Source organism: Acromyrmex echinatior, chromosome 14 (assembly GCF_024713525.1).
Source record: "Acromyrmex echinatior isolate Ae372 chromosome 14, ASM2471352v2, whole genome shotgun sequence".
NCBI classification, from domain to species: Eukaryota; Metazoa; Arthropoda; class Insecta; order Hymenoptera; family Formicidae; genus Acromyrmex; species Acromyrmex echinatior.
In genome coordinates this window covers 6,028,443-6,042,606 of record NC_141865.1, presented here as the reverse complement: position 1 = coordinate 6,042,606, position 14,164 = coordinate 6,028,443, and the positions used below count along the sequence as shown (strand labels likewise).

Sequence of the window (14,164 nt, the reverse complement as noted above, 5' to 3'; positions counted from 1 at the left end):
GTTGGTGCGTGACCTTCGGTTGGGGATGGTACGAGGTGGCACGGAACGGCGCGTCATGTTTACGCCTAGTTATCGCGCAGTTATTATTCCCTTACCGAAGCTCGTACAAACAACGTAGTCGTGTCGCGGCTTTTTTTCACATTACTTTTTGAAATCTTTTTCGCGAAGAATGACTAATACAATACGAAACGTTGTATTATACTTTATAAATAATTATTCATACTAGTAATCGTACTATGTGAATATTCATAAAATACAACATTTCGTATTATACCTAGCACTTTTTGCGATTATTATATGTTTCAAAAAGAAATGTGAAAAGGAGCAGTACGCGACACGGCTACTTATTTGTACGAACGGTATCACACGAGTCATAGAAAAGTTCATATGAATACTCTCATGCAAAAAAGTCCTGCTTTCAATACAATTAATACAGTTTAATAATTTAATTAATTTTTGTTTTTGTGCATCTTTCGTTACGATCCGTTAAAAAATTAACCGTAACTTTGGAACAATTAATAAAAGAAACATTTCTTCTAATCATATCTTATAGACATTATCTATGAATAAATAAAAGATTCAGCCCTTTTATCTGCTTTGACTTTTTCGCAATGATAACGGATTGCAGACGTGATATTCGTTTCTAAAAGTTAACCGATTGCAATAATAGCATAGTAATATAGCTATTTATTACATTTTTCAGATTATCTTCCTCTCACGGGTACACCTTGACGTGGTGAGAGGGCTCAATACCTAGAGGATATTTTACACGAAAAGAATGATTTTTCTCAAATATCTAAAAATTTTCAGATATGTCTGAATGTATATATCTAGATAAATTTTTAGATATTGAATAAAATCATTCTCTTCGTGTAAAAATCCAACGGGGAAGCTAACGTCGCCGATTTACTTGAAAATGAACGAACCGCAGCCGGTTCGTCGCGTCGCGCGTTTCGCGAGTGCCGTTCTAGTTATTGGACTCAAGTTATAGTCCGTGCGCGATTACAGTGTATTCGCGAGTGTTTTACGCGAGTGTCCTGTGCATATTCTGAGAGGAGGTGGAGGTCTGGGAGAGACATCGGATACTGATGGAGCAACCTGGCGGTAATTTATTTTTTTATTGTTTAAGATTAACCTTTTTTTTCTAAATTTAATCCATTTTATAATCTTTATTGACAATAATTTAAAAATGAGTTATTTTTAAATCATTGTTAATAAATGCTTTAATATCTATATTCTATAAAATCATTTATATAAAGTAATTCTATAAAATAATTATACATGCAACTAAGTAATTATCTTCTCTAAAATAATTATTGTATATATATTTTTAAAGAGACTTACGAAAATAAATTTATATAAAATTTTTAAGTAATTTTTAAGTAACTCTCTTTTTACATAATTTAGATTTTAGATTAAAGGAGAGTTATTAAAAATTTAGATAAAGTACTATATTTTTTCTAAAATAATTATATATATTCTCTAAAGAAAATTTTAGCAAAAATAAATTTGTATAAAATTTAAATATTTTAAAATTTTAAACAAATTAATTTTTACTAAGATCTTTAAAGAATATATATAATATTATTTTAGAATTACATATTTTAGAATTATTTGAGAATTATATATTTTATAAAAAAATGTCTAATTATTTTAGATAATATATAATTGTTTTATATCTAATTAAATAATGGGTTCAAAATTCAATGCTTACAAAAATTATATTTTCAAAATTGTATGATTGTTTTTCAGCAAACTGCATTCATATAGCAATTATTTTTTAAAGTAATGATTATTATTTTTTTACTCAGTTTTAATTTGGATTTTAATTTATTTGTTACAGATGTAATTTTTAAGTAATTCTCCTTTTACATAATTTAGATAAAAGGAGAGTTATTTAAAATTTAGATAAAATAATTATATATTTTTTCTAAAATAATTATATATATTCTCTAAAGATCTTAGCAAAAATAAATGTGTATAAAATTTAAATAATACTTTAAAATTTTATACAAATTTATTTTTACTAAGAAAATAATTGCTATATGAACGCATGCAGTTTGCTGAAAAATAATCATACAATTATGAAAATACAATTTTTGTAAGCATTGAATTTTGCTACATCAATATCGCATGCATATACAGGGTGTCATGAATATACGGCCCCACTTGTTCGGAGCAGATAGAGTGGACTAAACTGAGTTGAAAACTCCTCTATCATTTTGTAATGCTCGCAATAATTAATGAAATATTAACGGCGGCCCGCGCGCCGTGCGCTCGGTGGACAATAGTAAGTCGAGCGGACGCGCGTATTCGGCTATCTTTAAACGTTAATATCTCGTTAATTATTGCGAGCATTACAAAATGGTAAAGGATTTTTCTATTCAATTTAGTCCACTCTACCTGCTCGGGACGAGTGGGACCGTATATTCATGACACCCTGTATATCGTAAAAAAAAAATAAAAACTTGATCTCTACCAGATAAATATTTGCACGCAAGTTATATGTGCGAGAAGGTATTGATGAATATTTTCAAACATTTTAGCCGAAACTTTAAAGAAGTCTTTTCTATGTGTTATAATTAAAATAAATTATGTATTATAATTATAATATTGTATAATTTATCTATATAGTGACTTTCGATATTTAAAGAGAAATTTAAATAGAGGAATAAAGAACATAATATTATATCAAAAAATATATATTTTGCAGTAAGATATTAGAGGCAAGTCCTTTCTATCGATCGTGCAGGCTACATAATTTCACGTGTTATAAAGCGTTCACTGTTTCATAGTGGCTTTGCAATTTACGACACGGAGAATGAAAATAATGAGGGCAATTTGTTGGCTATTTTCTTGCATCAATGACAAAAGTTTAGAACGCTATAATCACACTTAATTATTATAATGTTTGTACAACGCACATAATATATGTCGCTGCTTGGACAAATAACAGTCGCTCAATTAATAAATGTTTTATGTAATATAATTTAAAAAATAAAATCTGCTATATTATTGCAGAAAATTAAAAACACACGACAAAATGTTTGTCAAATAGAATGAATTGGCAAATTTGCTCAATTGATTTCAGGATTCTAAGAATCATGCCGTAAAAATAACTTAATTTTAACGAATCACTTAAAGCTACATTAAATTTCATCGTAAATTCCAAAATCAAATTATTTTCGAACATTTGTATAAAAAATAAACATAGAAGTTTTTTATTTTATAATATTAATGTAACTACGTCAAAAATGAGTATATTTTATAAAAAAATAATAAATAAAGACGTGACAATTTCTATATAAAAAAGTAGTCGGTTGCTGGAATCATATTGAGAAATTCTCATGAAACATACCTAACAGATAAAATTGATCTTGTCTCTTAAATCTTTCCGGTACATCAGAGACAAGAGACAAGTACGTTTTTAAGGGTACCACGAAACGAGACAATGGTCTTTATGGTGAGTATCCGATAGCAACAGACGCGAGACGGATAATAATGTGTATGCTGCTTTAATAACGACGAGAGGCAAGCAAGCCAGTTATTCTTGGCTGGTTTATACATGCCGTCAACACGATAAATTTTGCTTACGGTAACGCCTTACATAGCATATAGTGTCGACTAAAAGGACTCTCAGAATATTCAGGATACCTCAGAGTGTTCTCTATCTAAGTACCATGATTTTGCTCGATAAACCAAGCTCTTTGCCTTAATTTAACGTAGGTAACGCTATGTTCCTTACAAACGTGTTCGTTTATGTATTTATGTGAAAGATACACATCAGTTAAAAATTTGTATTAAAAACATATTTTACATATACCAAATGGTTTACTTTTTTTGTGTTAATTCAATATACGATAAGTATGTTAAAAAGTAAATATTATATTAAAAAATTAACATAAAAAATCTACTGATACAATTTATAAGCAAACACACTTTTTCTGTAAAATTAATATTTATGTCCAATTAATGTTTTTATTATTTATTTTATCTTAAAATTTATGTTTTAAAAAATTTGGAATGAAATACATTATTTTATACGTTTAATACGTTATTTGTTGACTTATTTATAAACTTTGTTATTTTGATACTAAAAAATGTTGAATATCAATTCAACACAAAATATTCATATAACATAGTCACATTATGTTAAATTAATACTCTGGACATGTTAAAAATTCAACATAAAGTTTTAATAAAAGCTTGAGTAGACCGATTTTAACACAATATAAAATGTTCTCTTTACTGCACATAATTAATTAATCGTACTTGTTACTTTGGAAACAATCGTACTTTGAAGTAAGTATTAATATTACGCGAAAAAAAAAGTTTAGTAAAAGTACACAATTGCAGTATTCTCAAAACTAAAATAAATTAATATTTTAAACCTGTGTCTGAGAAACGAGTCATGTACCGTTTAAACATTTTGCAGTTTGCGTGGAACTGTGTGAAAACTGAGCGAGCTTTTAGGAATAAATCATTTTTGACATGTAGGAAACCGTGAGATTAACGAGCGTGAGATGTTTTTTAACTTCAGTGAAATTTCTTACGGAGACGCACGTAATGCAGCGTCGTTTCATTAAACCGGAGAATTTTCTGCGCCGTAAGTTTTAGTTCAAATTGCTATTTCTTGCGCTGACGTAGATTATGGAGATGCAAATAAAATAATATGGCATTACATAGTTTAGTAAAAGTAAAACGTATATAGAAAATACGAAATTTATTAAACATGCAAAATACGCAATTATTAGGTGTTGGAATTAATTCGTAGCGTTTTACAAGTGATGGGAAGTACTTTCATTAATGTATTTTTTAATGCTCATGTGAAATAAATAACATTCTTTCATTAAAAACGCTACGAATTAATTCCAACACCTAATATAATACTTACCCTTTTTCGATGCATGGAAGGAATCATCTTTTGGCACGTACTGAATATCGTACTCCAACGTGGTCTTCGGCAATATAATTTTGTCCTTGTTGATCTTGTAAACGGCGTACTTGAAGGCCAGCTCCGTGCTGCTATCCTTTTGGTCATGAGTGAATATAGCACCTGGAAAGTAAGCAGGATTGTGATCGCTTTAATCCTTAAAGTGGAACACCATTCCGTTCCATAGTGATAATACTCTCAAACGATCAAAGTTCGTCCATCTATGCTAATAAACTGTAAGCTTCGAGCGAGACTGAATCTCATATAACAGAGATTATGCACAGTTTTAATACTATAAACGGTTATTCGGAGTTTGCATATTGATAATAATTTCTCTAATGCCATCTATATTATTGTACATATTAATGTACAAATTGTGTCAGTCGACCTTGACAAAATCTAAGGTAATATCTAGTTTCTCAAATTCAATTAAAACGTTAAATTTATTCAATGTTAACCACAAGTAACAAAGATAATTCAGTATCAATTACTTGTAAGACAATTGTAATTAATGATAAGAAAAATTTGTTGTTAGAAATATTGTTAATTAAATACTTTCTAATTTTATAATTTTACTTTATACATATTGTTAATTTTTATAAAACAATTTGATCTGATTCACTAAGTTCAACATATAATCAACTAACCGTTGATTAATATTGCAAGATCAAATGGTTCGTGGAATAACGCCTACGTCAAGCATATCATATACATATACATGTATAATATGTACATGCTATGTATCTCTAATATTCGTTAGATAATATACATTGCATGCATGTATACATTGTGTCCAAATATCAATAATATAATTACGATTCTGATGATATTAATATTTGTTGAGACAAAGTATATATGTTTTTATTAATGTAACAGCAACGTACAAAAATATATATTATAATAAAACATATTAATATATTATTTATTATCTACATATACATATATTAACATTTATTGTGATATTCTATGTAATAAATTATTTATAGCTTTTTAACGTTTATCAAAAATATTATTAAATTATACTTGTGCAATTTGATTTATGATATTACTATCCAATTTAAGATTGCTTTTTAAGACGATGAGAGAAAATGATTTCAACGCGCAGTTTACAAAATTAGATATGATAAAGAAAAAAAACACCAAAATATTATTAAACACTAAGATCCAGCTCAAACTGAATAAGATATTTTTCTTAGTGAATTCACATATCGGTCTAATGTCATATTGTTGTTAAAAATGTATAAAATTTTGACTAAATACTGAAACAAAAATACTGAATTTACACATTATAAATAAACGAACAAAGTTAATCATTAATTATCGATCCGACAATGAATGCAAAAACAAAATGAGATGTTGCGATTAAAAAAATATACCTTAAGATTCATTATCTTCGTACGATACGCACATCAGCGACGTGCTCTTGAATAGAGAATGCATTCTAATAACACCTATTCATGAGACTGACACCGATTACATAGCCGCCAGGCTATCAATAGTGTGTCAAAGGCCGCCTTTCTGAAGAATTTTTCAAAGGTGTCACGTTTCTGAAAGTCTCATATACTTTCAATCCATCGAACAACCGTAGAGATCTTAAATCTGGATACACATCGTCCTCGTTATTGACAACTAGCTCGTTCTTTGAGAGAAAAGAATACTTAAGGATGTTGGACATTGAAGAGGATTAATCTTCTCCCTTTCGGTATTCAGACTCTCATCGCAAAGTGCCCCGGGTCGTTTACGAAAATTAACGAGCGTCCTTTGGCGCGATAAAAAAACGGCAGGACACATTCCTGACCTAGCACTAAGGGCGATTTTATGGTTGAACGATGGCAAGCGACATTAAAAGCGATGACTAACATTGCTAATTAACATTTGACTTGACGAATGGTCGTTTCTGATGAAAGTCCAAAAGTCGAGATCGCGGACCGATTACTATCGTACTGTCTGTGTACAATGTTTAATTTAGATAATACTTTGACTCATAAGAAGACAATAATACAAGACTAACGTATCAATAATTCACATTTATATTTAATATAATATATTATATTTAATATAATATAGAAAAGAAAAACTGCAAACATTTAAAGAAAAAGTTTAATAAAGTCTAATAAAGTCGATTTTTTTTTATTAATTAGAAGTCTTTGTTAAAAAATGCTGTAGTTATTTGGCTTCAAAATAATAATTAATATTCATATATTATCAATATTAATTATAATTTTAAACAAAAAAGACCCTTGTCGTTTCGACAAAACTTGTCGCATGAAAGAGCAATGCTAAACGGATTTTATTTAAAATTATAATTTATATTGATAATACATAAGTGTTAATTATTGCAGTTTAAAACCAAATAATTTTTGAATAAAGATTTTTATAATTGATAAATAATTGTCAATTTTATTTAATTTTTTCTGTAAATATCCACAGGATATATTCTCTCTCTCTCTCTCTCTCTCTCTCTCTCTCTCTCTCTCTCTCTCTCCTTAACATAAAAAATATAAATATATAATAACATTTATTTTAAATAGCGTATGCCTTCTATAGTCACGTGTTATGTACACTGAAAAAAATTTTGGTCATTTTTGGTCCAATGATCATTAATCAATGTCCGATGAATGTAATTAATTCATTGATACAATAACTGGATTCATTTAAATAACTATATATTCATTCTTGCAATAAATTCTAATAATAGTTTTATAACCTACATTATTATGAGAATTCATTGGACCAATTTTCATTATTTTTTCATAATTCAATAAATATTTTATTATATTTATGTACAGTTTTGGTTCAGTATATGACACTGAGAGTACATATTAGACTGAAGTGTAAGAAATGAGAAGTTATCAGTGTTATAACTATTCTAATATGTAATAATATCGTTCGCATTGTTTACTCCATGTTTACAATTGTATATGTTGTAACACAATTAATTATTGCAAATTATAAATTAATAGTATATTAATAATATATTAATAATATATTAATAGTATATTAATAGTATATTAATAGTATATTAATAGTATATTAATAGTACAACATAATGACATATACAATATAATTAATGCAAACATTAATTAGTATCTAGACATATCGAATATATTATAGTAATTTAATAAATATTATTGCAGTATTATTATAATATTAAAATATATAAAAATAAGATTCAAGATTTATTATAAGGTTTAAAGAGCCACTTATGTAGATATATGCATGATTCTTTTAATTAAAAACTGAATTGCTGAATTATAATAATTAATTATATTAATTGCTTCAACTAGCCATTTATCGTATGATTCATCATAAAAATATTACATCTTATTCAATCCCAAATATACATTTTTTTTTTCATTAAATTAGACGTTAGAAAAATGTTAAAGTTAATCATTTTATTCAAAGATAAAGGAAGATAATGTTCAATTGAGCATCAGGATGAATGGATACATCGTAAGCGATAATGAGTTCTCTTAGTATTTGCGTCCCGCCAAATCGTCGGTCCTCCTTGTTCCCCGTTTTTCATCAGATCTTAACCCTTCCTGATAGTGTTCTCTCAGCTCGACGCGCTCTTTTACTTTTCGTTTCGCATCGTAACTAACTAATCCATTTATCTGTAACAGAGTGGATGCGCATTAGCCGCCTTCCATCTCTCATCCCACAGTGTTATTCGCTACTGTAGCTCTCTGCTATTCTTTTTCCGTTTCTCCGTTTTCACCGTAACACGTTAAGTACTCTGATCCTCCCAGAAATGCTCAACGACTTCTTTCGGTATTTTCTTATCTCATCGACTACGGGCTGTGCTCAACCATTAGCTGTGTTTAAATAAGGAATAGGTAATCCCTAAAATCCCTAGATATGTTTACTATTGTTTTTTTAGTCCGACACGTTCGCTTGTTTCAGTTAAGATACAAAGATACAGTAATTTTTACACAAGTAGTACAGATAATTCAATTATTTCAGTTATCAAATATTGTTTTTAAAGATTACGAATGCATATAAAAACATAATAAATTATTAACAATAAAATGGCGATTTACATTCTTAATTAAGTCTATATTTTAAAAAATAAAACAGTTTACTCATCAAATATAATAAATATATCGATAAAAATATATAAAAATTATAGACACGAAAAATAAAACATATAATAGATAAAATAGACGTTTTGGAATGTATATCTTTTACGCTCGAGTCATATTTTTCGAACAAATTTCTTTGGATCATTTTAACCATAATTTTCAAAGCATAGTATTATTTTCCAAGGAATCTCTTCATCATCTTTAAATCCCCGGAAAACATTTTTGAAAAAAAGCCGGAGATTACCATTGGAACAGCTTGATGCTCAACGAAACGCTCACGTGACGTGACGTCACTGTGATATTCAAAGCTTGTTACGATAAGAGAACCGGGAAGAAATATTAGCTTGAACACATTATATATTATGAAAATGTATTATCTAAAAGATTTTCGAAACTATGATATTAACAATTTAATACTTTAAAGAGAGCAGTACAGCGATGTTAAAGCAACGAAAGAGATATATAAATGTATTTATTACTTAGCAATAATAATCTGTTTACGCGGTTATCTCTCTCTGTTTTACTCCTCTAATTAACATCATTAACATCGAGTTATATTTGCTGCTTGACGTTTGTATACATTCGTTTGTACACGTATATAACCATGACGAATTCGCATGTTGGTCTTGGTCAATCTCGTGGGATCTGTAGCAGATTTACGGAGGATATAGCAAGTTAATATCACTAATTCCTCATAAATCGCAAGAGATTTCCATTAGGAAGCGCGAGTTGAATACATAAAGTTCACGGTTTTCACCTACGTTTTCCTAGAAACAAGACAATACGAACGTTTTCTGTTGAATATTGGCAATACAGTGCGACGATACGACCAAACAATCTCCAGAGACCTCACGAGCTGCAATTCTCCGGTTTTATTTTACAAGAGACAAAAACGTAGAACGGATATGAAAACGGAAAAAAAAGAAAAAGAGCGACTGATACATTACATAATTAATTTTTACCTATTTGCACTATAATCGTTTTATGATGTGCAATATATAATATATCACATGTGATTTTCTTTATACATATTATACATTATAACAATAATATCGATCCCTTACTTTATCAAAAGTGGCACAACTAAAAAATGTGATTTTCGAGTTATTATGTGAATGAGGAAAAGGTTAATCTATCAATCATCAAAAGTAAACTAACTTATCTTCACAGTTCATCTGCCAAACAATACTTGTTCTCGAGGTTTTCCAAGAGATTATGACACAAGAATGACATATTTTGAGTTATGGTTTTTGTAAATAAAAATACAATTTTAAAACGAAAATGACAAATTGATATTTGACTATGATGGTGTTTCTAAGAGTATATTTTATTTGTATTAAAGAAATTAATAAAGAAGAAATTATATATACGAATAATTTCTCTAAAATAATATATGATCATATATATAGACACTATTTCTAACTTTTCTAACTTTCCTCATCTTCTCTTTTGAGTCTCATAGACCTCTAAAAATATGATATTTCAACACAATAACATAGTGATGCTACTAACGAGGAAAGCTACTCGTTATAATACCTTGTGATTACAAGCATGTGTGAGATTAAAGGAAGAAGATGAGCAATTGTAGAAACTTTGGAACAAGAAATTTACCCGCGTCGCAGTTACATCTGCGTGCTGAAAATACGGTTTGACACAGCTCGCACTGCTATTAAGGCTTTCTCCGGCTAAACTTTAGTCGTACAACTCTGATCAAACGCATATCCCTAAGGATTATGAAAAGGTACTTGATCGGACAAGTAATTAGTACAACGTCCTCGGAAAGTTAAGAATTCCACTCGAAGAGTCAATCAAACTAAAACAAGAGTGCACAAATCAGGCATACAAGACTAATAGCAGGATTTCAGTTGTGTTTTCATGCATCTTTATACATACGACTTGCTTGGAAAGGAACTGGCGCGAACAATTAATCAATTAAGCTGTTTTTATCGTCAGTCGATTAACGAACGTCGGAAGTTAACGCGATTACGCGCCTATAGAAAAGCAACTCGGATGCTGTAAAGTTATACAACGCAGGCGAAAAGCGTCGGGATATCCAGAAATTCATCGTGTTTATTCTCGGTGAATTGCGGCTAATAAAAACGGCGTTCAGTTGGGTCGCTAGTTTAAATTCACTTTAGAACTCTCTGCCGCACCGTGAGAGTGAAAGAATACGAGCAGAATGCACGGAAGAGTGCTTTTAAATGCCGCGCTGCGAAATGGTGCTTGATAATACGTCAGTATACTCCGTCGACGTATAAAAAGTAATATTTTTTTGGTGATGCCAATATTTCTTGTATTATGTGGTGGGTTCATCTCATTCTACGCGAATGAGTAACGCGTGCTTACGTTCATTCGTTCACTCTTGTATCTCGAGTCGTAAAACATTGCAAATGTGAAAAGCACCGCAATACCGTTTACGATAGTGGATGTTTTTCTCAATTTTGTAGAGTATAGAAAGTAATATGCATAAAATATTCAATATTATGATAATGATGTTTTATTTACTAAACAATAATAATTTCAATTAATAAATAATTCGCCGTAAAAAAAGAACTACGAGGTACTTTATTATCTTTTACCTATAATTACACTTATTGTTAATTATATTATTTATTACTTCTTTATCGATTTAAAGAAACGATTTAATAGGATATTGGACATAAATATTAAGTTATAGAATAGCAGAATCTATTTGTATGGTATTCAGCTTGCAACTTCTTTCCTCTTTATACGATAAGCAGTCGATAAGCAGTTGCTCGGTTCACTCGGCTACTTTTATCAGTTGGTCATGTGGATGAAACTTTGCTTTTAGTTCATAATACGATAAATTAAATTTTTCTTTTTCCGTCCGTTCTCACATGATTATTTTCCTATATATAGTATTATTCCCGAAATATAGAAGATTTCTTCTTGTAATAAAATAGAACAACGTATGTTACACATGTCATAAAAATTATAATAATAAAAATTTCATAATTTTAAGAAGATAAAATTAAAAGATTACAATATATTACGATTATATTAAGAAGAAAGCAGACTATTTTAATATAATTGTATCAAACTCTCTCTTCTCTTTTCTAATAGAGAAAAATGTCGAAAATACATACATGTAACAGCACATAATAATTTAATGTAACATCGCGCGCACGTAACGTTTCTGTATTCAGAGATTATTTTCAACCGCTGTGGGGATATACATTCTTAGCTTCAACCTCGGCTTCATCAGCATTGCGAGCTTCAATTTCGATTGCTCTATGTTCTTTGTCCTTCCACGCCGAAGGAAAAGAGAGACAACTTTCATCGTCGGGTTTCCTCTCTGGACGAGACTCGAATTTCAATGGACGAAACGACCCTCCTAGATAAGACTAAGATATGGACGATAGGAAGGGATTGAAATAAGGCAGAGGCTGATGAAGAGAGGATTTACAAAAAAAAAAGATGCGAGAAGCGATGCCGCGATCTTTTCAAGCATTTTAAAAATCACTCTTCGTAAGCGCGTCACTCTCTTCTGAAACAGGAATGCAAAAACTTCGAAGAAGAAGTCAAATTGAGAAACGATTCACAGTGAATTCAGAGAGTCGGAGTAAGAAGGTAGTAAAAGGAGGGTGACGAGATAAGAAGATGAGCACAGATCAGAAGCATAGTCTTCGAAAAGTGAAACTTTTTTCTTGAAACTTTTCCATTTGACCGACGGATTATATAAGCTGCGAGAACTCTTTCGAAAACTTCGGCAAATCGGGGATTGCTGTGATCGAGGGTAAAGCAAAAAACTTCGCGGAATTTAATAATTAATAATAATAATAATTTATGTTATAAAGCAACAAACAAGGATTATCGACGAAATTGAAAGAAATATTTGAACGTTTTTCATTATTATTCACTCTAACATTATTGTCCATTGATTATAATGTATAAGTTTAAAAATTATAATATATGAGAGTGATTCAAATATGAACAAAGCTCTTTTCGTGTGAATATTAACGTGTTTACATCGAATGACAGATGAAGGTGTTTGCATACGTCCTACACAGTTGCAACCTCGCAGCAATTATTTCTGTAGTCATTGTTGCAATATCTAAATAAATAATATTGAGTGCCGTTACGCAACACGTTCAAGTTTATTTATCAATTTCTTGTGAAATGGAAATGTTAAAATCATCAAAGTTTTATGTAAACTGCATGTACGGGAGAAAAAATGCTATTCTCTAAATTTTTTGAAGTGGAAACTTAAACTGTTAAAATTGAGCTAGTCTTGAAAAAAAGTAACTCAATTTTCAATTGGGCCTATTTTTATTCTTAAATGAGATTTCACTCTTTAGAATGAGAGTCACTCTGAAAGTTTTAAAGAGTATTGAAGTATGTAATAGCATCCGATACTATTTATTCGAACATCGTAACAATGATTACAAAAACTACTATGAGATTAGAACTATGTAGGATATGAGCAGACACTCTTACCTGTCACTCGGTATAAATATGTTATAATACTGTCAATGTTAATTTGTATTCACGCAAAAAAAGTTTTGTTCATATTTAATCTACTCCTGTATCGTAATTTCCATAAATTTTATATAATGTAATAAAAATACAATTTTAACAGACAATTAATCTAACTTTAATAGGCAATAATATGCAGATTAATAATTAATATATTATAATATTAGGTGTTGGAATTAATTCGTAGCGTTTTACAAGTGATGGGAAGTACTTTCATTAATGTATTTTTTAATGCTCATGTGAAATAAATAACATTCTTTCATTAAAAAACGCTACGAATTAATTCCAACACCTAATAAATATATATTAGCATATATTATAATTAATATATTAGCATTAACTTGTATATGACTGTAAAAGTTAAAAGATAAGACAAATTTGAAAATGGATCGAGAAACAGCTTATTCCGTCAAAATCGCTTTTGGACGAATTACGTAACCCTAATTTGATGCGATTGAAACCGTAACGGTGTGAGTTACTGCCGGGTGGTTTCTGGTGCGGATTTCCTTCGCCGTCGTGCAAAGTTCATACGCCTAGTTTGCGACCGAGATCATGGTTTAGCCACTACGATTTGGAATCGTAATCATTAATGGTACATCTCAGGCAGATCTACATACGACATTAATAATCTATAAATTTTTTTTCTCGAGTA

At 29.7% G+C, this 14,164-nt stretch overlaps 1 protein-coding gene across 5 annotated transcripts in view; it reads right to left on the bottom strand.

Moving 5' to 3' along the window:
- Positions 1–14,164, bottom strand: part of LOC105150465 (glutamate receptor ionotropic, kainate 2) — a 145,136-nt gene that overhangs the window by 106,000 nt on the left and 24,972 nt on the right. For all 5 annotated transcript variants that reach the window (XM_087413537.1, XM_011063581.2, XM_087413536.1 and 2 more), the window contains exon 3: positions 4,895–5,056. In XM_087413537.1, coding sequence (XP_087269663.1) covers positions 4,895–5,056 — 162 coding nt within the window. The remainder of the gene's footprint in view (positions 1–4,894; positions 5,057–14,164) is intronic.